Source organism: Fusarium solani (assembly GCF_023522795.1).
Source record: "Fusarium solani strain SB1 chromosome Unknown bctg00000002, whole genome shotgun sequence".
NCBI lineage: Eukaryota > Fungi > Ascomycota > Sordariomycetes > Hypocreales > Nectriaceae > Fusarium > Fusarium solani.
Window position 1 is genome coordinate 3,512,009 of NW_027072155.1, and position 24,411 is coordinate 3,536,419.

At 55.3% G+C, this 24,411-nt stretch overlaps 6 protein-coding genes across 6 annotated transcripts; 4 read left to right on the forward strand and 2 right to left on the reverse strand.

The window, feature by feature from the left end:
- Positions 1 to 938: 938 nt before the first annotated feature.
- MRS44_005035 (uncharacterized protein) lies at positions 939 to 5,729 on the forward strand (the record flags this gene model as incomplete). Its single annotated transcript, XM_046268650.2, has 2 exons — positions 939 to 1,600; positions 1,652 to 5,729. The coding sequence occupies 2 exons, from the start codon at positions 939 to 941 to the stop codon at positions 5,727 to 5,729; spliced, it is 4,740 nt and encodes a 1,579-aa protein (XP_046135804.1).
- Positions 5,730 to 7,853: 2,124 nt separating this feature from the next.
- Positions 7,854 to 9,817, forward strand: MRS44_005036 (uncharacterized protein; the record flags this gene model as incomplete). Its single annotated transcript, XM_046268647.2, has 3 exons — positions 7,854 to 8,078; positions 8,137 to 8,232; positions 8,282 to 9,817. 3 exons carry the CDS (start codon positions 7,854 to 7,856, stop codon positions 9,815 to 9,817), a joined length of 1,857 nt encoding a protein of 618 aa, XP_046135803.2.
- A 119-nt stretch (positions 9,818 to 9,936) lies between these two features.
- MRS44_005037 (uncharacterized protein) lies at positions 9,937 to 10,743 on the forward strand (the record flags this gene model as incomplete). Its single annotated transcript, XM_065622422.1, has 1 exon — positions 9,937 to 10,743. The coding sequence occupies one exon, from the start codon at positions 9,937 to 9,939 to the stop codon at positions 10,741 to 10,743; it is 807 nt and encodes a 268-aa protein (XP_065478494.1).
- A 1,256-nt stretch (positions 10,744 to 11,999) lies between these two features.
- Positions 12,000 to 14,220, forward strand: MRS44_005038 (uncharacterized protein; the record flags this gene model as incomplete). Its single annotated transcript, XM_046275499.2, has 6 exons — positions 12,000 to 12,042; positions 12,133 to 12,293; positions 12,346 to 13,095; positions 13,149 to 13,221; positions 13,272 to 13,487; positions 13,541 to 14,220. The coding sequence occupies 6 exons, from the start codon at positions 12,000 to 12,002 to the stop codon at positions 14,218 to 14,220; spliced, it is 1,923 nt and encodes a 640-aa protein (XP_046135802.1).
- Positions 14,221 to 14,789: 569 nt separating this feature from the next.
- MRS44_005039 (uncharacterized protein) lies at positions 14,790 to 18,637 on the reverse strand (the record flags this gene model as incomplete). Its single annotated transcript, XM_065622423.1, has 4 exons — positions 14,790 to 14,965; positions 15,197 to 15,548; positions 15,603 to 15,671; positions 15,710 to 18,637. The coding sequence occupies 4 exons, from the start codon at positions 18,635 to 18,637 to the stop codon at positions 14,790 to 14,792; spliced, it is 3,525 nt and encodes a 1,174-aa protein (XP_065478495.1).
- Positions 18,638 to 19,798: 1,161 nt separating this feature from the next.
- Positions 19,799 to 22,609, reverse strand: MRS44_005040 (uncharacterized protein; the record flags this gene model as incomplete). The annotated part of the gene is made up of 6 exons (XM_065622424.1): positions 19,799 to 21,142; positions 21,608 to 21,845; positions 21,932 to 22,098; positions 22,172 to 22,247; positions 22,306 to 22,354; positions 22,510 to 22,609. 6 exons carry the CDS (start codon positions 22,607 to 22,609, stop codon positions 19,799 to 19,801), a joined length of 1,974 nt encoding a protein of 657 aa, XP_065478496.1.
- Positions 22,610 to 24,411: the final 1,802 nt, after the last annotated feature.

Here is a 24,411-nt window from a genome sequence, read left to right on the forward strand (position 1 = left end):
AGCTCCCCATTTCTACATTACGTAGCTGTTCCTCCTTCAAAGCTACCCTTGTACCTATGTTCGCCCAGACCATAGGTACCAGCTCTCCAGCTGCACCTGCAAACTGACTCGATGCGGGTTCCCGAATCTTTCCTAGATTATCATGACGCTTCGACCCAACTGAGGTAGAGGTGACAGGTTTGGCAGCTCATCAACTTTCTGATGCCGGGAATGCCATCACAAGACCCCTCGGCCTCCGACTTCATCCAGGAACAGAGTTCTACAACGACAAATAGAAGACGCCGGGTCCGACCATGTGGCAGAAGCTCGGGTTGAGTAACAGAGCTCAACAGCCGCACACCTTGTTGCCGCGAGCCATTATTGGCTCTTCTTTGACTCAGTAAAAGGGACCCTTCTGTAAGTGGTACGCCGTGGCGGGGTAATAAGGCCCGGGCCAGCTTGAGTGCGCGTTTTGGGGCTCGTTTTTGGGGCAACTGACGCGCACAATCGGCCCCTCGGTACAGAGTACATGCTTCTAGGGCTGCCTAGGTCGAATCTCCAAGTCATCATCTACCAAGTGCTTCCTTGCCCTTCCAACTCGACAGAGTCTTGACTCGCAAAGTTTTGCAGCTCAAGACCTGTATCGTATCCATCAAATTCGGCTGCAAACATCAAAATCATCGAATTTTGCTCCAAAACTTCCCCCGACGACCTTCAAACGCCCCTTTCGACCCCTTGTTAGTCGCTCCCATCTGCGCTCGGTGGCAACTTATATCCAGCTCAAAACCCGTTGCGACACGCCCTGCATCAACCTGACAGCACCTCTTGCTTCATCTAGAGCTCGTCCGACCCTTCCGAGCTCTCCAGCGCCTCAATTTGCACCTTTAAACAGGCCGTGACCCATCGAGTTCACAGCGAGGTGCCTTTCGCGCGTGGGAGAGTCCTCTCGCCCCCTGCCCATGAGTCACTTACTGTGGAAATACTACTGGGAAGATGATGTCGACAGGTTTCGGCGTCTGCTGGCCCCAACCAGCTACAACGCGCAGGCTGTGTCAAGGAGCCCGGCCATAGGGGGGTCCGGCAGCTTCTTTGGAGGAAGTTATGGCGGCCCAGGCACCTCTCCGCGATCAGCTACCAAGCAGCGCCGGGCATCCGGACACCCGCAGACTCCAGCCAGGTCCAAGGACGCCAACACGAACCTCGGACGAGCCGAAATCAACAGCCGCGACCATGCCGGCCTGACTGTCTTGCTGCGCGCCGCCTCCTCGACCGAACCGAATGCCTACGAGTTCGTCCGCGCCCTTATCGAACATCCTGCCATCGACCTCTACGCCCAAGACCCCGAGAGCGGCTGGAATGCCCTCCACCGATCCTTGTATGCTGGAAATGTTTCGATTGCGCGCTTGCTGTTGGAGAAGGAACGGGTCGATTTGACGAACCACAACCTGAGCGCTGTCAACAAGGTTGGTCTTTTGATCAAGACCAAGGACCATGAGGGAAACAGTCCTTTCGATGTCTACAACTCGACGATTGCCGCGAGATCGCTGAACGATACGGACGATGGAAGCAGCTCGGATAGTGACGCTGATAGCGTGGATAGTACAGGCGATGGGGCACATCAGTAGGTTCACACAGAACATAGACCCCCTGACTTGGCTGACTGTGGTCGTAGAACGCTCAAGGTTCCCCATACCTTTCAGTCTTCCATTGACGGCGACGAGCTCTTTGTGTTTGGCAGCAACAAGAATGTGTCCCTAGGAGTTGGCGACGAGGATGATCGACAGTATCCCGAGCGCATCCACCTCTCCCGTCCAGATCTTCTTGTGCACCGGTTTCACCACTCGCACCTTGAAAGTCTGGATATGGACGCCCCTGCCTCACTGGATCTTGACCAAATCCCAACCTTGGTCCGCAATCGTCCTTTAATTATTCAAGATGTGACCATGTCAAAACTTCACAGCGCCATCTTGACGACCGACCCAGTTTCAAATCTCTACATATGTGGAGTTGGACGCGGAGGAAGACTCGGTCTTGGCCATGAGAATACCCAGTTTAGGTTTGTGCCTGTGGAGGGCCCCTTTATAGACAAAAAGGTCCATCAGGTTGCCCTTGGACAGAACCATTCCATGGCAGTCGCAGGAAATGGAGAACTCTGGACTTGGGGGTTGAACTCTTGCTCGCAGCTCGGATATGCGCTGCCACCACCGATGAAGGCAGATGAAGAACCAATGAGCCTCACGCCGCGCCAGGTTTTTGGTTCCCTCAAAAAGGAGATAGTTCTTGGTGTGGCTGCATCAGCGAATCACTCGGTTGCCCACACAGGATCCTCTCTCTTCACCTGGGGGCGAAACGTAGGGCAGCTTGCTCTCATGGACGCTGACTCCAGGTCGCTCGACGTGCAACCTACCCCCAGAAAGGTTGCCGCCTCCCTCCTGGCAGCCCCGATTGATATGGTCTCGGCCATCGACAAAGCTACCATTTGTCTCCTCTCCAACCACACGGTCTGGGTTTTCAGCCACTATGGCTACAACCTGGTCAAATTTCCATTCCCCGACGTTTTCACAAATCACACTTTGATGAATTCTTCCTATTCAAATCGGTATGACCCGGGCCGAAGAGAAATCAGTTCTATTGCCTCAGGAGGCGAGACAATCGCTGCGGTGACGGCACGCGGAGATCTCTTCACGCTACATCTCAACCACAAGGGGGACCCCAGCCAATCTGCCGCGTCCACCACCAACCCGGTCAAGATCAAGAACGCCCTAACTCAACCCCAATGCATCTGGGATTCACGCAAGGATGGGGCCGCATCGGTGGGGGTCGGCGAGCATGGTTCAGTCATCATCTGTACCGAATCAGGGGCTGTCTGGAAACGCGTCAAGCGTACCAAGGGCAAAATGACTGGATTCGCAGAGTCGGGAGCAAAGCGCAAGGACTTCAAATTCCAGCGAGTTCCCTACATCACCAACTGCGTGGCCGTTCGAAGCTCCATCTTTGGCGCTTTTGCTGCCATCAGAAAGGACAGCAAAGTGATGGCTCAAGAGATCAAGATCTCCGAAAAGTCACTACGCGACGAAATCAGCTCTCTTCTCTGCCTCAACGGTTTCCAGGCCCCCGACCTAGGCAAGACCACGACTGGTCACGAAGCCTTCGAGAAGGCCATCGTCCGCGAGAGGCCTGGCTCGGTTCCTTATGAAATCCTTCGGTCATCCAACATCGTGCAGCATCTGCTGAATTGGCTTTCGATGAATTCGTTCCAGTTTGACGATATGAATATGGCGGTTTGCTCGTCTGATGCACCCGAAGTGAAGATACCAGTTCATAGCTGGGTTCTTGCAGGGAGAAGTTCAGTCCTGCGGCATGGGTTATCGGAGTTGCGCAGCCGTGGTTCATCATTTAATACGGATTCCTTCGGCCTCGAAATCGACGAGGACAAGGCCTTGCTGACGCTGTTTGGGGTTGATATTTATACCGTTCTCAACATCGTTGTCCACGCCTATCAGGACAGTTTCGTGCCTGTGTGGAGGTACACACGCGAATCACCGGCGGATGCTCCCCGCTTCCGGCGTGTCAGGACTGAGCTGATGAAGATGGCGACGAAACTCGCCTTGCCCAAGTTAGAGGCAGCAGTCCGCTTGCAGACAGGGGTGGACGAGTCTCTCGATGCCGACTTCAAGCAGGCGATTTATGACCCTAGCTTCTTTGATGATGGTGACATTATCCTTGAACTGGATGGAGAAGATGTCACGGCCCATAGCCAGCTACTATGCCAGCGATGCCCGTTCTTCGAGGGCTTGTTTAATGGCCGTTCTCAAGGTCAGTGGCTCGCTGGACGTCGGGACGGTATGGGCGAAGCGGACAAGATCAGGGTTGATCTCAAGCACATCGATCCTGACATCTTTCACTACGTCATGTCATTCATCTATGCCGACATCGGGCAAGAGCTCTTTGACGAAGTATCGGTGGCCAACCTCGATGAGTTGTCAGAGCTTGTCCTGGGCGTCATGAGCGCTGCAAACGAGCTGATGCTTGACCGGCTCTCTCAAGTTTGCCAAAGCCTCATTGGAAAGTTCGTCACCACGCGGAACATCTCAAACCTGCTCAACGAGATCAGCCCGTGCTCTGTTACAGAGTTTAAGGACACTGGGCTTGAGTACATCTGTCTCCAGCTCGAATCGATGCTTGAAAACCACCTCCTGGATGACTTGGATGAAGACCTTCTTTTTGAGCTCGATGAAGTAGTCCGTGATAACCAGCTTGCGCGGCTTCCGTTTGCACGGAGCGGAAGGGCAACCTTGCTACTTCATGAGAAGTATCCAGAGCTGGCTGCCGATATTGACGAAGAGCGACAGATCAGGATCAAGGAGATGGCATTCAAGGCCATGCAGAGGGAGGATGAAAAGAAGCTCTCATCATCCTTCAAGGCACGGATTGGGAGCCTGGATGATGGTAGTCCCTTACAGACACCAGACACCCGGCGCAAGTCAAGAAGTGCACGCAACGAACCGTTCAGTCCTAACCTGCGACCCAAACAGTCACAGGCTGAACTGATCTTTGATATGGACGACGAGGATGACCCGACGCTCGCCAACACGCGGTCACCCGTGAATGAGCCGTCCAGTCTCCGTCTCCCCATCGACGCTGAAGACATGCCGCAGTTACCCAAGGCTTGGAGGGAAGCCAAGGGCAAGGAACCTTTGGATGTTGCCCAGAGTCCAACGCCCAACGCCTTCTCTTTGTCGCCCATTTTACAGCCATCAGAGCTAGAGGTTACGAAATCTTCATCAAGTGCCATGTCAAAACCCGGTGCGCCCTGGGCATCTTCTACGCTGGCCACGTCAAAGCTCGACTTGAAAGACATCATGTCAGAGGCATCTACATCTGCGCTCACCGCCGGACTCCAGGCGCAAAAGACAAAGGACGCAACTGCCAATAAGCCTCAGGCCAAGATATCACAAAAGGAGCGGAAAAGACAGCTTCAGGCGCAGGCGGCGGCTGAAGCGGCGGCCAGAGATGAAACGGCCAACCGAGTGCCATGGGAACCAGTGCCGCCAGGTGGAAAGCCTGCGCCTTGGAAGACAGCTAGCCCAGGGCCCAAGACATCGTTGAAAGAGGCAATGACGGCAGATGCCAAGATATCCGGAGTACCGTCTGTCAAGGCCAAGCCGCTGGTAGCTTCCGAGACCAAGCCCAAGTCTGCGACACGTCGCACCGCGTCACCCGACACAAGGTTTCCGGGACAGGGTCGAACAAACAGCTCCCCCGCAATCGGCGCAGGACCCTCAGCAGCCCAAGCCAGCAAACCGTTGGTGCCACACTCCAAGTCGTACATAACACCAGCACCCAAGGCCGAGCCGACTCTCGGGTTCACCCTGGCGGATATTATTGGTCAGCAAGAACGCGAGCAGGAGGCTGTAAAGGAAGCCGTTGCGAAGCGGTCACTCCAAGAGATCCAACAAGAACAGGCGTTCCAAGAGTGGTGGGACCAGGAGAGCCGGCGGACACAAGAGGAGGAGGCCAGACGGAAGCAGAAGGAGACTAGAGATAAGGAGAGCAAGGGGGCGCGACGAGGTCGGCGAGGCAGAGGGGGGAAGGCCAAGAATGCCGGTGAAGCGGCAACAGATGGTGGGCAAGGCGGCGGCGGAGGAGCCGGTGCCAACGCCAATAACCGGCCATCGGTCAGTGGACGAGGAGGAAGTGGTCGAGGCAGAGGGGGGAAGGGACGAGGTAATAAATCCCAGGCTACGTGAGGATATTGAATTGGTTTGCATTCGAGGAGCATAGGACTCGAGAGGAACTTGACCAGGTTGAAGAAGTTGAGTGCTGAATAGATAGTGTTGAGTTTACGTTTCGCCGTATCTATTGGCTTAACCGTGGCTATCTAGCCGAGGACAATGTATATACATTCATGTTCGAATGGGACATGTGAAGACGTAGGAAGTTGTAGTCCGTAAAAGTAAAGGTTATGCTGAGCATAACAGTTCAAGGTGGTCGTAATCTTAACAGATTACCCATATCACCATGCAGGTCTGATGGCTCAAGGGCCAACCTCGATGGTTGTCGCAGTTCTTTCATGCCTCATGCTCAAAGCATAGCATAAACGTTAAAAGTGCATACGTCCGTGGGACAAAGAAATGCGCTACTATCAATCAGTGCGCCGTTACTCCAGCAATACATTGTCATGACTCTCAAGGTATACAAAGACAACATGAGAAGAATGGATCCATGAGCATGGCAACACCACCATGAATGGGCCCATTCATGTGAATATGGATCTGCGGGGTCTGTAGCACCAAAGACCATCTACGATCTACCAACAGGCTAGACTGGAAAGAGAGCAAAAGTCCATCCTCGGATGAGGAGGTGGTCAGGCCAGGCAGCTTATCTCGAAAGCGCCTGAAGCGAGATAAGCCCACCTCACCTCAAAGGCTTGGGAGGAGGGGGAGAAGCGGCCATGAGTCAACCTACCGTGACTCGTTTGCTTTGTGAACTGTCACAGCGTCCATCACGAGCCAACCAGAGAGAGGAGGAGGGAGCTGCACGCTTCTCATGTAGAGCAAGGTGCTTGTTCAATGCTTGTCCATGCCCTGATGTTGCCTGATGAGAGGCGAGAACCTCTGCGGAGAGGGAGACCCTGAGTGATGCCGCGGAGGAGTGGTGGAGTGTAGGACTCCCGTCTCCAAAGGTGTAGAATAGGTCGCCGGCTGTGGGGGCCGAGAACAGGCGCCGGCCGGGAGCAATCAAAGCGCTGGAAGTCAGCACCCTGCAGGGGTATCCACCGCCCAGACGCCCCCGGAGCGATTCGAAGCATCCACTGAACCGCACTGACCACGTCCCCTGGAGGACCATGCTCAGTGGCCGTCCACTTTGGATGGTGATCCCCCATTCGGCAACGCAGGCGATCGAGGCAGGCAGTGGAGGATGGATCCAATGGATCCGTTTGCTGGAGCCAAGGTCCATCCATTGTCGTTATCTCGTCTCTCTCTCGACCCCGTCTCATCCGCGTCTTCGTCTCCTCTCATCCTTCAATTGCCGCCTGACAAGGCTGCAGCATAATCAGTCTTTGTATCAAGAACTTTGGACATCCATTAGCTCACCATAATCGGGAGCGACTCATTACATCCCAGGATTGGCGCAGGCTCGACTCAGAGAAGGACGCATATGGACTTGTGACGTGCGGCTCTAGCCGATGACGACAGCCGCCCGTCCAATCCACTCCCGGTCGCCCATCACGAGGCCCTTGGTTCTTGCGACGTCGTGACCTCCATCTGCTCTGGCCTGCTCTGTCTGTCATCTCCATCGACTCGAGTAAGCAACTCGTCTCTTTCATCTAGACTTTTGTTGCGGCTGCAGCGACGGGACGAACGCTGCAGCAACCCGACCATCGCCATCCATATCGTCACGGGCACAGACATACAACAACTACACAAACAAACCGAGCTAGCCCTACCTACCCTTGCGTGGGACAGTACAGTGCAGTGCTAGGCCCTCTTTGCTCACCCATCCTGTACCTTCATCGACGACAACCCTGGCGGCTGCGTCTGGCTGCCTTGCGCTTATCCCCATTTCCCTCTAACTTTGCGCCTGCATCTTGCTGTCAACGGCCCAAGCCTTAGTCGCCAGCTCACCGTCGGCATCAAAGTGTATTTTTTATTTCCCACTTTCATGCGCCTGTCCCTGACCGACCCCGGACCAATACAACTTTACTCAAGAAGCTCGCCAATCCCTTGAAACCCTCTCCGCTCCCGACCATCCTGCTCCCAGAGATATGAACCATGGATGAGCAGGTCCGTTGGCCGACCAAGATCCCTATACGTTTGTGATCATTCCCTCCCGATACCTACCACGACCCTCCGCGCACACCACCACCTACAATGCATCAACAACCCCGAGTCCCGGCACGGGTCTCGAGCCCCGGCGCGAAGCCCCAGACGAATCTCCCCCGATCAAATACTGCCCGAGAAGCCGCGTTGGGCTCCCGGCCTCGCGCTGGGTCATCTTTCTCGAGTAGAGATGCTCCGAGATCACCGACTCTTGAGACCCCACCGCCTGTGGGACTTCCCGCCGATTCTATCAAGAAGCTCGATCAGATAATACAGGTACGAATGGGATGGATACATTGAGCTCGATCCCGAGATGCTGATGCTTCATCTGCAGAATTTCTATGCCAAGACGGCAACATTAGTCCTCGATTCCCGTATCAAGGTCAAGCCTGCACGAGGAGCCAACGGCGCACGGAAACCTAACAAATGGGTATGTCTACTGGCTGTTCTACCTCGGCGTGCTGCTGACCAATGAATAGTTCCAAATCGAGACGGATGAGATTGACGACTTTAGAGATGATCTCAAGATCTGGAAGACCTGTGGCAGTTTCGAGAACCACCCACCTGCAATGGTTATCGAGGTGTATCTGGACACATCTCGCTTAAAAGAAAGTCAAAGTCTCGTCATTGTTGACGAGAATGGCAAAAGATGGGACGTGATGGAGCAGCTCAACTCCTCAGGGTCCTCGACCGACAGCTCCTCTGGTGCATCCCGAAGGAGTTCTGAGGTCATCATTGAGAGATGGAAAGTTGAGCTCAAGCACGCGGGCATGCCGCCCACCGACTTTGGCCTCATCCTGCCCACCGTTTACAAAAAGGCCATCGTCTTCTTCCGCTCACTCTTCACCGCCACCCGCCTGCTTCCAGCGTGGAAGTTTGCTAGCCAGGGACCAGCTAAGAGCTCCCACCCAGCACTTACCCCTCGATGCAGAGTACGCATGTCCGACTCAGAGCGTCCACGATATGATCAACTACGGTTTTCCATCGATGGGAGACCAGATAATGTAACAGAGTACATGTTTGGTGATTTGGAGATTCCCGTGGGACGACTGAGCACTGTTGTTACGTATCGTAACGACTGCAACTTCCGGGTCGATGACTCGGAGGCCCTGTTGAGCTCTCGTTTCATGGGCGTAGACGAAAACTTCTTCCGACCTTCACTTCCTCAGCAGACTGATAGGCCGCGTGTGCCGATGGCCGAGGTCGGATCATTACGAGATAACCGTGCACGCCCGAATCTGAGTGATATGCAACAGGTTTATGGAAGCCTTTCGACATTCCATGGCAACGTTCCTTTGGGTACCAGCCCCATCTCAGCGCTGAGGGCGGTACGGGCCCCTGGATCTGACACCAGCTCACCTCCTGGTTCTCTACCAGTGCACAACGAGGTGGATGGGCCAAACTCGTTACCAACTCGGCAGGGCTCAACACGAGTGCCGGCACGAACAGAAACTCCTCATAGTCGCAGGCCATCAGTGTCATTTCAGCCGTTCAAGGCTGGCTCATTGTCGGGATCGCCCGTTCCCCGCCAGATCGAGCCCGAGCCAGCCTCTCCCCAGTCCCTGACGCGTCCGGGGATGATCCCGTCTCTTCGGCAACCAGGCAACCGCACGTCCCTCACAGCCGGTATGCCGGCATCTCTGCGGGGTGGGCCCCCTCAGTCTGTCGACAACGCTGTCACCGGGTCTCCTCGGCCGGCCTCGACAAGCCGATACAGCAGCAGCTTTACCCACCGCCGTGGACGCCTGTCGTTTGGAGGTGCCAGCAGGGCGGGCGATGATGAGCAGGGCAGCAGTGGAAGACAGAGTCTGGCTTCATCAGTGGTCCAGCCAGGCTCGGGACTTCTCGCTGAAGTCGCCGGCACCAGCTCCGAGTCGCTCCAGAACGAGGATGATAACATCTCCGAGTTCCTCAAGGCACTCGACAGCAAGAAGACATTAAAGAGCTTTGAGCCTTCGAAAAGGGAGAATCAGCCACAAACAGGACGGTGGCACAGCTTTCCCGGTTTCATATGATGAAGGACTCCAACAACGCTCTTACCGAGTCGATGACATCGTCGGTGCAGATGCAGCGATCATCAAGCTCCTCCAGCCGGCAGCTGACAAGTGTGCCGGGGATGGTAGCACCAGCGTCCATGTCTGCGTCGTCATCTCCTGGGAAGCCCCTATCGCCACATACTCCTCACACACCAGCCATTCCATCTCGACTAAGCGAGAATTCAATCATTGACTACAACAACCAAGGCCGGATCGCTGCACAGCAGAGACAGGCGCCAGATAGCGCCCTGCCCGGGCCCATTAGGGAGAACACGGTCACTCAAGATGGTACTGGAGCCATCGATATACCCCTCTCACCACGACTGGGGACCTACCAGCGACGCGCGAGCTCCGTCGCATTGCAGAACCGCGCGTTGGCTGATGAAGATGAGACGGACCTGGCATTTGCGCATCGCAGCATCAGCTTGGGGGCGGATGACAGAGAGGTGCCCAGCCTGAGCATCTTGCGGGGCCGACAGGCGCAGCTGGAGGAGGAGTCAACGGCAAGGGAGTCGAGCAGACTCCAGCCAGCTGCCGAGATCGAGAGTACTGACCCACCAGAAATGATGCAACAAGGACTCTCGGAAGAAAACCCTCCTGAAGGGCTCATCCCAGCGGTGACATCCAGCTCTCCCTTTGGACGACGCCGATATATGGGAATGCCTTCACACAGGCAGACGCCACCACAGTCTTCGCGTGGAAGCTTCACCGGATCCATCAACCGACCGGGACGTGGAGATGATGACTCTGTCGGTGAAGAGCCATTAGTCTTTGATCTCTCAGAGATGGATGCCCAAGGCCGACGGAGCATTGAAGAGGGACGGAGTAGTGCCCAGGGCGCGCCAGGCATCGGCTCTGACCGAGCGGGATACGAGAGCCGCAGCGCCTCGCGACGAGGGTGGTGAAGACCCTAAACAACAACAGCTTGCGTGCATTTCATGTGCTTTTTCGGCATACTCAAGCCATTTACACGACGGACAGATACAGCATCAACTTGCTTCAAACAAGAGGAGGAAGATATACGGGAGCCATCTAGAGCAGAGCACGTAGGTTTATTTCGAGGACCAAGGAGTTGCTGGCAGGATGGCGCATGGGTGTCACTTGGCTAGGTACGTAGGAGGTGACTTGCTGTTGATGAAGTGATTTGGCGTCAACGGGGGCTTGCAGGTATGCATTACAACTTGGAAGCACAGAATGGATACGGAGTTTTTTGTTGCTTTGACGAGGGACGGGTCTAGCTAGGGCTGACTGCAGGGTTCTGATCTCGGACTCGGAAGTCAGGTTACTATCAGGTTACGCCGAGTCGATACTGACCTATCCAATGTTAGAGCCCTTGATAGCTGAGGCGTCCTCTGTCGTGAATTTGTTCCCTCCCCTCCCGCCTCTAGGACTCGGTCGCGGCCAGTTGCGCGTCCGTGGGCTCGTGACGTCTTTGGTGTGGCGTCTGCTTCCCCAATTGTGGCACCTCGGACTCGGAACCTAAAGAGCGAGATGAGAAATACACGTATTGCAACCCGTATTTGGAGATTGCATGGGTATCTTGGAGGTAGCTCGGGCTAGTGCTTGTGTGGCGCGTGCGTGGCCTTGCTGGGAGGGGAGAGCTGAGCCCAGAGCTCTCTCTGCCTGGTCTGACTGGCCAGACCAAAGTGAACCGGCGGGAAGGCAGCTAAGCCCCGCTGATTCCCACTGATGACGAACAGCGCGGCGAAGGAAGGACGGACCTGGAAGCCTGTTTAAACATCCGCCCACGCAGCCTTGGAGTCCCAAAGCCAATCTCTCTTGTTGACCATCCATATCCCTGCAGTCCACGACGACTTCTCGCCAAAAGGAACAGGAAAGAAAGGCCTGAGGGACCGCTCTGTTCTATTCAGCCAGAGTGACGTGTGGAGAGCCACTTGCGCAACGACGCCGACGACCGACGATAAACTGGGGTTCCTGTCCTCACATCATCACCACCAACAACCCACCCAACTACCTACCTACACCATCTCCCTCGATACGCTCCATACCTAGATACCCCAGGCACCCAGTCAAACCAAAACACCTCGGCATCTAGACCCGACGCTGCTCTTGCAGCCCTCTTTCCCCGCCGAGACCTGCCCGCACCCACCGATAGCTTGATACCCAAAAGACAGCAGCCTGCTTGGCAGCACCAACCATCATGTTTCGAGCCTCAGCTGCAGGCCCTTACGACGATGTCGTCAGTACGTTATCCGCTCCTCGTCTCGAGCTTCGTCATGCAAAGGCGTCTAGCTAGGCACCTCTTTTTCGCCCATATGCTAACTCCAGGACAGTCAAGGCGACTGACGAGAGCTTCACCTCTGAGGACTGGGGCGCTATTATCGAGGTCTGCGACAAGGTCTCGGGCGACCAAAACGGCCCTAAGGAGGCCGTCCAGAGCATCATCAGGCGCCTCGCGCATCGCAACGCAAATGTCCAGCTTTACACCCTCGAGGTATGCTGGAGCCTGTTCACAACCTGCCTGTCTCCAACTAACTCCGATATAGCTCGCCCATGCGCTTGCGCAAAACTGCGGTAAGAACATGCACCGCGAACTGTCTAGCCGCGCCTTCACCGACGCCCTCCTCCGTCTTGCCAACGACCGTAACACGCACACACAAGTCAAGTCCAAGATCATCGAGCACATGAAGAGCTGGTCCGACATGTTTAGCGACGACCCCGAACTAGGCATCATGAGCGAGGCCTACCATCGTGTCACACGAAGCAACCCAAACCTCCAGCCCCCGAGTGCGCCCCAAAAGCAGGGTCTCACCGACCTGGATCGCCAGAAGGAAGAGGATGAGCTGCAGATGGCACTCAAGTTGAGTCTACAGGAGGAGGAGCGCAAGAAGGTTGCCGCCGCCGGCCCAAGCACACAAGCCGGACCTAGTGCTCAGACAGAGAGTCCCGCCCCTCCCGTGCCCGCCGGCACCACAGCTGCCACCGTTAGCCGAGTGCGTGCCCTCTTCGACTTTGTGCCTTCGGAACCTGGTGAACTCGAGTTCAAGAAGGGTGATATAATTGCGGTCCTGGAAAGCGTTTACAAGGACTGGTGGAGGGGCTCTCTCAGAGGCAAGACGGGTATCTTCCCGCTCAACTATGTCGAGAAGCTGGCCGACCCCACGCCGGACGAGTTGCAGCGCGAGGCTCAGATGGAATCAGAGGTGTTTGGCGAGATCAAGAATGTCGAGAAGCTGCTCACTTTGCTGAGCACCTCCAACACGGCACCCAGAGATGAGGATAATGAGGAGATTGGCGTAAGTGTCTGGCCTTGAGCTTCCTGTGCTCAAATATGCTAACAACCCTGCAGAAGCTATATCACCAGACTCTCGCTATTCGGCCAAAGCTTATCAAGCTGATCGAGAAGTACTCGCAGAGGAAGGGTAAGTCATAGAGTTGTCGTTGCGCGAGTCATGTCACTAATATGGAGCAGACGACTTCACACAACTGAACGAGAAGTTTATCAAAGCGTGCCGAGATTATGAGGCTCTGCTCGAGTCTTCCATGGCTCATCCTCCTCAACCTAACTATCAGCAGTATGCCATGCGGCCAGGTCCACCAGGTCAAGGCTATCCCCAGCCCGGCGGATATCCTCCTCAAGGAGCGCCTCCACAGGACCCAGCACGATACTATACTCCCGGACCAGGAGGTTAGTCACCCCGATTATCGCTTCCATCGCTTATACTGACCAACATATCCTAGACCGTCCTCAGTATCAGGCTTCATCTCCTCCACCCAACTTCCAAAACCAGGGCCAGAACCCTCAAGCACCCTTCTATGTAGCCGGAGCTGAAGTCCCTCCTGGCTCGCAGCACTTCCCCCCTAGAGACGAGGCTCCCGCTGGCGGCAAACAGCCTGCTCCCATCAGCACCTCTCCCGCCCAGAACTACACTCCCTACTCTCATCCTCCCCAAGGCGCCAACCCCTATGCTCAAGGCCCCGTAGGCGGTCGACCAGGCAGCACGTACGGAGCTCAGGAGTTGGCAACATCGGTTTACGACTCACCTATTGCAACCAACAACCCGGCCTCGACATACCCAGGCCCTGCATACTCACCTGATGAGACAGCCGACAATGCTACAGCACCACCAGGCCCTTATACTTCCCAGCAACAGCAGCAGCCTCAGTACCAAAGCTACAACCCTCATGGCCAAGCACCCCCTGCTCCCACCGGCTCCGCCCCTCCCCCGCCTCAGAGCGTCATGACACCTCCTCCTCTGCAACCCGGAAACGCTGCTGCTTACGATGCCCGCCATGGTCTCCCCAGCCAGAGTGGTGGTGCTGGCGGCGGTCAGCCTCAGTACAAGCCCTATGTTCCGCCTGGTGATGGACCCTCTGCCCCAGCACCGGACAGCTATTACCAGAGCGGCGGTGTGTACTAGGTAATTGTGAGCGAAGGACATGGAACCGTCGTCGATACAGCGACAAGAGGATTTCTCCATAGCCTTGGTGTTTCTTTCCCCTCCACTGGCTCTGCTTAAATTTACTTGATCTACATAGCACATGTGTGTCTGTTGGGTGGTTGTTTTCCCCAGCTCTGTCTCGTCACGTCTTTTTTGGGTTCTTTCGTGTATGATACCACGGCCGCAACCATTCATTCTTTGGGTGATGGATGACTGGATGAGGAGTTTGTGAGCAGCAGAGGAAAAGAGACGGCTTCTACCTAGGTAGCTAGCAAGAGAAGACGTGAATTTCAGTTAATCGGCACCTAAACATGCAGTGAAGGATCGCAAGAAACTTGACAACATGAAGGCTAAACTCGACAACTCCTTTTGTAAGAATCTTGTAATAACTACTAAACTTCAATATGAGAATTACTGTTGTTATATGTACAGTTGGGGCCCAGTTAGTAGTTATAGCGAGTAGAGTTAGCTCGGGTTTGGATTAATCCCAGAAATAAGAGGCAACGAAGATCGCCAGGTGGCAGAAACTGACGGGCCCTCTAAATTTGTTAACTGAGCTCTGCGATCAGGTCAGGCTCCTTCTCAAAGGGAACGGCCGTTTGCTCTCGCCAGACGCTTGAGTCTCCCGGCATCCTGGGTGAAGAGTTGTCAACGTGATCATACGGCTCAGCCCAGACACTTCCAGTCTGGCGTGTCTTGCTCTCCCCTAGTGTTCTCTCCTGTGCTAATGGTAAACCATCTAGATATATCATGATTATCCCATAGCACCAGGGTTATTCAGTGCTTTGACGATAAACTCGTGCATATGTCATTATCGGTATCTCATGTTCAGTATCTCATGTTCTAAAACCCTCCAACGCCATGTCCAATGCACTCTATGCACACCATCCGTAGCTCCCCGCCCCTTTCCAAGCAACCAACTACACACAACAGTACGTAGACGCTCACCACCTACGCCCGTAGACGGCGCTCTCCTCCTTTCTCGGACGTCCGGGCTTTCTCTTGATCATACCCGCGGCCCTACGACCCTTGTCTTCGACGCTATCGCCATCTTCGTTGGCGGGGCCGAGGAGATCATCGTTCTGGGCAGAGCCTGGCTTGAATAGGGCAATGATCTCGTTGAGGCCAAGCTTGAAGCCCTCCTTGCGCATGCCACCCTCGATGGCCTGCTCGGCGAGGAGGCGCTTCTTCTCCTGCAGGTCGAGGATACGCTCCTCGACCGTCTTGGTAACGGTGAGCTTGTAGATGATGACGTCGACGGTCTGCGTGAGACGGTGGACACGATCAATGGCTTGTTCTTCAACAAACTAGGTCATGTTAGCAGACTGTTCCAAACAAGTTACGGATACAAAGACACGTACTGGGTTCCAGAATGGCTCCAGGATGACGACACGCGTCGCCGCAGTGAGGTTGAGTCCCAGACTACCGCACTTAAGACTACACAGCAGGATGCGTGTCTTGGGGTCACCCCTGAGCCGACGTAGGCTCTCTCTCTCTCGTCGTTCTTCATGCTGCCATCGTAGCGCACAAAAGAGAACCGTTCCTTGCGGAAGAAGGGCTCAACGAGGTCAAGCATAGAGGTGAACTGAGAGAAGACGATAAACTTGTGCTCCTTGACCTCGGCTTGCAAGATCTTGATGAGCTCGCGGATCTTGGACGACGCGAGCACTTGAGGTGAGTGAGGATCGCGCGACGGGTAGAAGATGCTGTCATCCTCCTCGGACGAAAGATCCGAGTCGTCGTCAGAGCCAGAGTCTGTCTCTGACTCTGAGGCCGATGATCCCGAGGCGGCAGTCGTATCAGCTGCTGTGGTATCAGCCGTAGTAGTATCGACTCCCGTCGTATCGGCAGTTGTGGTATCAGCAACGACTGATGGCTCATCGTTCAGTGTCTGGGCCGCCATCCGCTTCGTAATCTCCATAACAGACAACAGAGAGTCCTCCGAGTCAGATGCTTCACCCATGGAGCGGTATCCCTTTTCCTTCTTCGCAGCCTCATCGTCCACGATGAAGCTGCTCAGATTGCTCTGCTCTTGGACCTTGCTCTCCTCGTCCTCCGAGTCGTCAGAACCGAGCCAGTCACCTCCGCCCTCGGCGTTCTCGTCCTCCTCGCCACCAGCCTTGCCAAGATGGAGGGATCCTTGCTCGCCCTCGGAGACAAGCCAGGAGCCCTCTTCCTCGTCGTCACTATCGACAACGGCATTGCGGTGTCTGGGTTGCCGAGCTGCCTTCTTGGGTGACTCATCAACCTCCTCGTCCTCATCATCGCTATCGATAACGGCATTCCTGTGTCGAGATCGAGGGGCCTTCTTTGGTGATTCTTCCTCGTCGTCATCGTCACTATCGATGACAGCATTTCGGTTTTGAGACCGAGCAGTCTTCTTCGGTGACTCCTCTTCCTCATTGTCATCACTGTCCACAATAGCATTGCGATGCCGAGGTCGTCGGGCCGTCTTCTTGGGTGACTCTTCAGCGTCATCCTCAACGATCTGCCTATCAACAACCTTCTCGTCGATAATCTCTTCCTTCACCGCCTTCTTGGACTTGTGCTTCTTCTTGCTCTTGTCTTTGGACTTCTTTGGCCTCTCCGGTCGCTCGTGATTGTTAAAGTATGCCAGGTCATCATGACACTCGGTACAGATGTCCCTCCCCGAGTTGGTGTCTTCGCTGCTCAGTCCTCGTCCGCAGATGTTGCAGTCTTTGGAAACAACGCTCATACCAGCAAACATGTCGGCCATGGCATCAATATCCGCGTCTTGCGACTTCTGGCTCGAATCTGTCGACAAGGCGTCCTTGTCCTTCTCCAGCTTGCCTTCAACAAGCTTAGGATGGTTACAAGCCTGTCGTAGCCGCAGAAGCAAGGTCAAGGCGTTGGCGTAGTTGACCCTGCCACGCATCATGGCTTCGATGCTGCGGTCAGCGCGCGCTGCTAGTCGATCGTAGAACTTGCGCTCTGCAGGCGACAGCTCTGTCGCCACGGTCACAACCTTGCGCTCAGTGACCTTGAATCCCGTAGCGGAACCTTCGCCCTCGGCCGACGGCTTGCCGCCGGGGTTCAGAGCACCGGCTTCCTTGAGGATGTCCTTGGTTCGGCGCTTCATGAAGCATCTGAGAAGACTGTGAAGTCTGCGGATGGCAATGTGTCCTTTGCCGTTCTTCAGGGGGAGGTCAATGTGTTCCTTCCACTCCTTGAGGTCATCGTAGGGTCTGATACGGAGGAACTTGACCAGAGATTGTAGCTCATCCAAGTTGTTCTGCATAGGAGTACCCGACAAGCACCACCTGTACTCGGACCGCAAGGCATAGCAGGCCTTTGTAGCCTTTGCATTGCGGTTCTTGATAGTATGAGCCTCATCGAGGATGACTCGCCACCAGTGTAGACCAAAGCATCCTGCCTTGACACCGTTCTCGGCGTCGGATGAATTGCCATGCTCCGAGACCAGAATCTGGTAGGTTGTGACGACAACATCGTACAGGGCAAGGTCCTTGAACCGCTTCGTACGGTTCGGTCCATGGTGAACGCAGACTTTGAGCCCATGGGATTTTTCCACTTTATCCTTAATTTCGTGCTCCCATTGTCGGATCAAAGCCAGCGGTGCCACCACCAGTGTTGTCTTTTCGATGTTTTCATACTGCTTCTTCCAGCCAGTGCCATCCTTCTCCGGCTTCTGGTTGGTGAGAATCAGCGAGATGGACTGGAGCGTCTTTCCAAGGCCCATGTCGTCGGCGAGAATGCCACCTTTGGGCACCCTGCCTCGCTTGACGGGGCCGAGTTCTCGTCCTCTCATCCACTCGACACCTTCCACTTGATGAGGCAGTAGCTTCACTTTGAGGCCGTCGACGGAGCCATCGTTTGTCTCATTGGCCTCCTCAGGTTTCTTCTCGCCATCACCTTTGGTCTCCCCCTCTTCATCTTCCCCTTCGTCCATGCCACCCTCGAGCAGAGCTTTCAAGTCGGCACTGGCCTTGGCGGGGTCTGTATAGAACACCTCATCACGGGAGTACGAAGGCGGAGCAACGGGGGCGTTGGAGCTAAACATCTGCATCGGCGGTGGTTTGCGGTCTTGGTAGGTAGGTGCTCTGGGTCCAGAGACTCTAGCAATGCTGTTGCTGCCTCGGCCGTCGAGGTGATGCTCGGGGCGGGTCCTCTGGTGCAGGAAGACGTCTGCTCTCTGCTTACGAGACGACATCATCTTGGTAGGATGGCCGAATGTGGGAGTGGAGGTGGCGTCGGTTGGATTGAAGGGGTCGTTCATGGTCTTGACGCTCCCCTTGACGGAGTCCAGGCCACGCATGAGGGCGGTGATATCATCGTCGGGGGACTTTTCACGGGACAAGTTACCGCCATCCTTGGTAGGATGCAGGGGTGCCTTGGGCGGCGCGCGTTCTTTGACCATGTCTCCGAGTCTCGCAGGACAGTGGAATCGTTGCGGTGTGTGTTGATCGTCTCGTTGTCTGTCGAGGCGGGGGTTGGCGGGGGCAACTTGGAGAAACTAAACTCTTGTGTCGACTCGAGGGTGCTCCGGTGTTTAAATGCACAAACTAGCACCAGGCTTGTCAGTCATAGGCCTCAAAGACGCGTCGTCACGGCAGCTCACGAATGGTCAAGGCCTTGAGTGAGGTGATGTGCCATCTCGTGAAACCGTTGTGTACCCAGAACTTTAGCTAGGGTCTCCGTTTGGAAGCGTTTGTTTGCTGCCCGCCCTGGATGACATAATGCATTGCCCCAGCAACTGGACCCCTCGCCCCCAATCAGACGGTCGCGTGTAGCCTGGGCGCGTAAAGCACTGTGAGTCCATGAACTGATGTGAGCCGCACCACAAGCCATGGCGTACCTGACCCCTGTTGTCACAGTGCCATCAACTGGAAGTGACCTAGAATCAACATGCGCCACTCACACAAGCCACCCAACGACGAGATCTTGGACGTTGCTGTCCAACTTGAACAAACTACAAACACTGTAGCCGAGTTTGTAAATGATTAGATGATACTCGTGTGGGCATGAGTATACTAGTTTTAAGTTTCTTGGCTCTCCTATCGAATCCCGTGGTCTCAAAACTGGATTGGCTATCTGAGCAGTTGTCCTGGCACCACTTACACCCGTCTTCAGTACGCCAAGGTGGAAACCGACATATAGAAGACATCGATATCCATAGTTACAACGCATTTTCAAGCATGGATAAAGAGTCAAAATGACATTACGAGGGTGAGTAATTGAGAAAGTGAAAAACAAAAGTCGATCGTCGTAGGAATACGATATTAATGAATGCTCTAGTTAAATCCTCAAGAGCTATAAGCGGTCTTCACAAAAATGGAACCAGATTTAGATGATATATACTTTTCTATTGCAGATTCGTAAAGCTTTGTTCATGCCTACATTACACACAATCTCATCCCTATAAACCTTTCAGACAAAAACATATGGGCAGCCGGTTCTTTCGGCCGCCATGATATGACGCCGGACCCAGATGGAAAACAGTTGCTTTAATTTGTCATGACCCATCGAAAAAATTCGCTTTCCCTTTTCTTCCTCCTCTTCATTTTCAGCCTCCCGGAGCTTAGACAGTGGGGCCGGCCTTGACAACGTCCTCGGTGGCCTCGCTCTCGTACTTGGTGAAGTTCTCGCGGAAGAGCTTGCCCAGCTTGACAACCTCGGTGTTGAAGCTGTCCTCGCCGGCGGTCCAGGCCTTGGAGGGGTTGAGGAGCTCCGAGGGGACATTGGGGCAGGTCTTGGGGACCTGGAGGTTGAAGACACCGTAGTTCTCGTACTCGACCTTGGCGAGCTCGCCAGAGTGGATGGCGTCGAGGATGGCGCGGGTGTACTTGAGGGGGCATCGCTTGCCGCCCTGGGCGAAACCGGCACCGACCCAGCCGGTGTTGAGGAGCCAGGCGTTGGCGTTGTGCTGCTCGATCTTGTCGGCAAGCATGGAGGCGTACTTCATGGGGTGCAGAGCAAGGAAGGGCTGAGCGAAGCAGCTGGAGAAGGTAGCCTGGGGCTCGGTGACGCCGTCCTCAGTACCGGCCATCTTGGAGGTGTAACCAGAGATGAAGTGGAACATGGTCTGGTTGCGGTCGAGCTTGGAGATGGGGGGCAGGACACCGCGGGCGTCGCAGGTGAGGAGGATGATGTTGGAGGGAGCGTTGGGGGACAGGCAAGGGATCTTGGCGTTGGAGATGTACTCGATGGGGTAGGCGCATCGAGTGTTCTCGGTGAGGGTGGCATCGTCGTAGTCGACATCGCGGGTGAGGGGGTCGAAGACGACGTTCTCGAGGACGGATCCGTAGCGGATGGCGCCGAAAATATCGGGCTCCTTCTCAGCAGACAGACCGATGGTCTTGGCGTAGCAGCCACCCTCGATGTTGAAGACACCGCTGTCGCTCCAGCAGTGCTCGTCGTCACCAATCAGGGCTCGGTTGGGGTCGGCGGAGAGAGTGGTCTTGCCAGTACCGGACAGACCGAAGAAGAGAGTGACGTCGCCGTTCTTGCCCTCGTTGGCGGAGGAGTGGAGGGTCAAGACGTTGTGCTTGATGGGCATCTCGTAGAAGAGGACGGTGAAGACACCCTTCTTCATCTCACCGGCGTACTCGGTACCGAGGATGACCATCTCCTTCTGCTCGAAGTTGATGGCGACCGAAGTGCCAGAGGTCATACCCTCGGTGTATCGGTTGGCGGGGAACTTGCCAGCGTTGTAGATGGTGTAGTCGGGGTGGAAGTCCTTGAGCTCCTCGCGGGAGGGTCGGATAAGCATGTTGCGCATGAAGAGAGCATGGTAGGCACGGGCGCAGATGACTCGGACGCGGATGCGGTACTTCTCGTCCCAGCCGGCGAAACCATCGATGACATAGATACGGCTTCGGGTGTTGAGGTAGTCGACAGCACGCTCACGGTTGATCTTCCAGACCTGTAGAGATAATTTTGTCAGCCATGATTGCTCGCAGGGATAAGCTCAAGTCGGGAAGGCGGCCGGAGACCTTGCCCGTTTGGGTAATCAAGGTCGGAATCGGGAAAAGTCGTGGTCGGGGGAAAAGAGGGGCAGGCCACGGCCGAAGGCTTCGGGGCTCGGGGCTGGGCTCGGTCTGAAGCCGTGGCACCAAGCCGCCATGTGGCTACTTTGCCGCCGGGGAAGAGAGGGGGCAAGAAGGAAAAGGAACAAGTGCGTGTGGGTGTGGTCGTCTGCGGGGTCACGATTGCCGACCCCATGACGCCAACCCCGACCAGGGGAAAGGACTGGACCATTGAGAGTCTTGGACAACTGCTAGAAAACCGCTGGACCAAGCCTCTGCCAACCAGCGACCAGGCAATTGGGTAAGAGAATAAGCACCGGTGGGCAAGCCATGGGAGGCCATGACGCTCACGCCACGGGTACCCTCGGGGCAAAGGCAATTCTGGTCGCTGGAATGGAGGTGCTGTTCCGACGAGGGTCTAGGCGCTCGCTCGTGATGTCTGCAAATTTTCTGCTGCTGCAACCGAGGGTGCAAAACAGGAGACAAAGTGCCACAACAACGAGGTCCATCTCGATGGCCAGGGGATCGGGATCATGTTCAGACTGCGTGTGCAAGCTGCTTCTTACCTCAGGAGTCATGGGCTTGTTGACGGGGCCCCACCTGGAGATTCCATGTTAGCTGCAAGCTCATCTCGATTTGTGCCCGGCACCTGGAACTCTATTGCCGAGTCTCGGGAAATCACGTACCAGATGTCGTCCTTGGAAGAGTCCTCCTGGACAATTCGCTTGTCGAGGGGCGAGCGGCCAGTCTTGGCCCCAGAGTAGGCAGTCAGGGCACCGCTGGAGGTGATAGCGGTACCGGTCTCGTAGACGAGAGCATCCTCGTAGAGAGCAGCAACGGAAGGGTTGGGGATCTGAGAGAGCAATTGTTAGCACAAGTGTCTCTGGCGAGGCTTTTGAAGCCCAATTGAGTGCTGGGATTCTTACAATCGCGACACGGTCGTAGTCGATGTGAGCCTTGTCGTGAAGCTCCTGCTCCAGCTCGGTGTGCTCCACGTGGGGACTATGGCATCCGTGTTAGTCGACCTGTGCTCACAAGAGCATCTTGGGAGGAAACGTACGCAACACCGGTGGGGTGAAGGGAAGTCTTGTTGACGTTGTTGGGAAGCACTGCGACAGAGTCAGCAACATTTTTCGAGCTTGTGTGATTGTCGACAAAGTGTGTGGTAGTAAGTTCGTCATAAAGCTAGGTAGGAGAGGTAGGTGGTCGTGTGAGGCCTTCAAGAGGCTGGAATGATGACGAGGAGGGCAGAGTCAAGACTCACTCTTGAATAAACCGGTTCCTGAAGCCTGAATCTGGGACCTTGGGCCTTTGACGTTTGGTTCAGAGTAAGGAGAAGCTGTTCTGTAGACGGGGTCGTTCATGGCTTTTATAAAAGCTTCACGAGCAGCTCGAGATCTAATGGTGTACGCCCGGGGGTGTGCGGTTCGCGGTGTGCCTCTCCACAAGGTGGGTTCCTCAGATAGTGCCCGCCCTCGAGGGTTGAAACCGAGGATGGAGAGGGACGGGGTGTGATGGGGTGGGAGGCTCTGGTACGGGCGTCGAGTGGCAGAGACAAGCGCGTAGTGGAGCCGACGAGGCGTCGCAGGTGACAGCCACGAAATTATACCGGAAGAGATTTCTTGGTACACGGTGACCGGACGGTACACCTGGTACAACGGGCAAAGTCTGGGCGCCAGCTGGGATTGCGGGACGGAGGAGGGTCACAGAACGTAACCCCGGTCCAAGTTTTTCCTTTCCTTTGATGGGCGACGAAGCGTCAGAGTTTGGACGGGGGAGGGGCGTGCAAGGCCAGAAAGCCCAACCAAAAGCCGAGAGGGCACAGAGGGGGGAAGATGCCGGAGAATGCAGGAGCCAGATGGGCCAGATGGAGCTCGATGGTGGTCGATGCTCGTCGAGATGGTCGACAAGTACGGGAGATGAGTGGTTGTCTGTGGAGAAGTCCCGACCAAAAGTCTTGGGATCCTTGGATTTGTGGGTGATGCCGAACGGATGGCGCCTTTGGTTGACGTATTGACGTTAATGTGACGGCAAGCCCATGTATACGATAGCAGAGTTAGTGATGTTGCTAAGCCGCAGCGTTGTTGAACAGAGCAATTGAGAAGCAGCTGATAGTCACGATGTTGATTGATGTGTGAAGGAGAAAGTGGTGATGACGACAATGATGGCTGTCTCTCTGCTTGGGTCATTCTTATATGCGAGTTCAGACGTCCAAATCCCCCTCTGAACTGCCAAATTCCCCCAGATCCCCGCTGCAAAGCACCTCTTCTCGATTCGAGGTTGGCCGCTGGGAGCGCAGAGTTGCCCTGGTGGCTGTCTGTCTTAACCATCCAAAGGCACTGTTTGGTTGCCCGTGGGTGAACCCCAAGCACTGTGTCGTCATGATCGCCGGTCCAGCACGAGCCAACCAGGCCCTAAACGGTCGAACCCAAGCCTCCATATCCCCTCGTGTTGGCCGCCATTAGATAATGGCACAACCTCCAGTTGCATTGTCATTTTTTTCTACCTGATAGCATCAGTTTTCCAGTTCCAAGTACGTACTCACAAATGCACGAAATCCCTTTCGCTTAATCCATGATTTCTGGTCAACGTGTACCCCCTTTCGGATGACCGTCTCTTGGTCCCGTTGTCCGTGCCGTAACCTACCGTACATTACCGTGCCGTGCCGATTCCAGACTCTCTCACGCCTTGGGTCCGGCTCCCCCGTCCTCCGTTCTCCGTATGCTTGCCAGGTACCCCGATGGGCGAAGGAGCGTTCCAGCCTCCCTTCGCTTCGGAGCAGCACGGGGCGGCCGCGGAGGAGACCTGGGGCAAAGGGGAGACACAGAAAGAGCTGGAGGGGGTGAGAGCCCTCCGGACATTGATTCCCTGCGCCATCGGGAGGCGGCTGCAACCCCGGTTTGACGGTAGAGGGCTTCACCACGGGGGATTGGCTGAGTGTACAGCCCATGCTCTTTCCAACTTTGGCGCTGCTGCTGATGCTGATTCCCTGGTTGCTTGCTTGTTTGCTTTGCCTCTGTTGGATGGTGGAAGGATACGGTACACACTGCGGTGCGGGACGGGCGTGGTGTGGGGACATGCAAAAGCGACCTGCAAAAGATTCTATCGAACCGGATGAATCTATTGGCTAGGTATGCAGGTGTGACGACCTAACGGGCAATCAAGG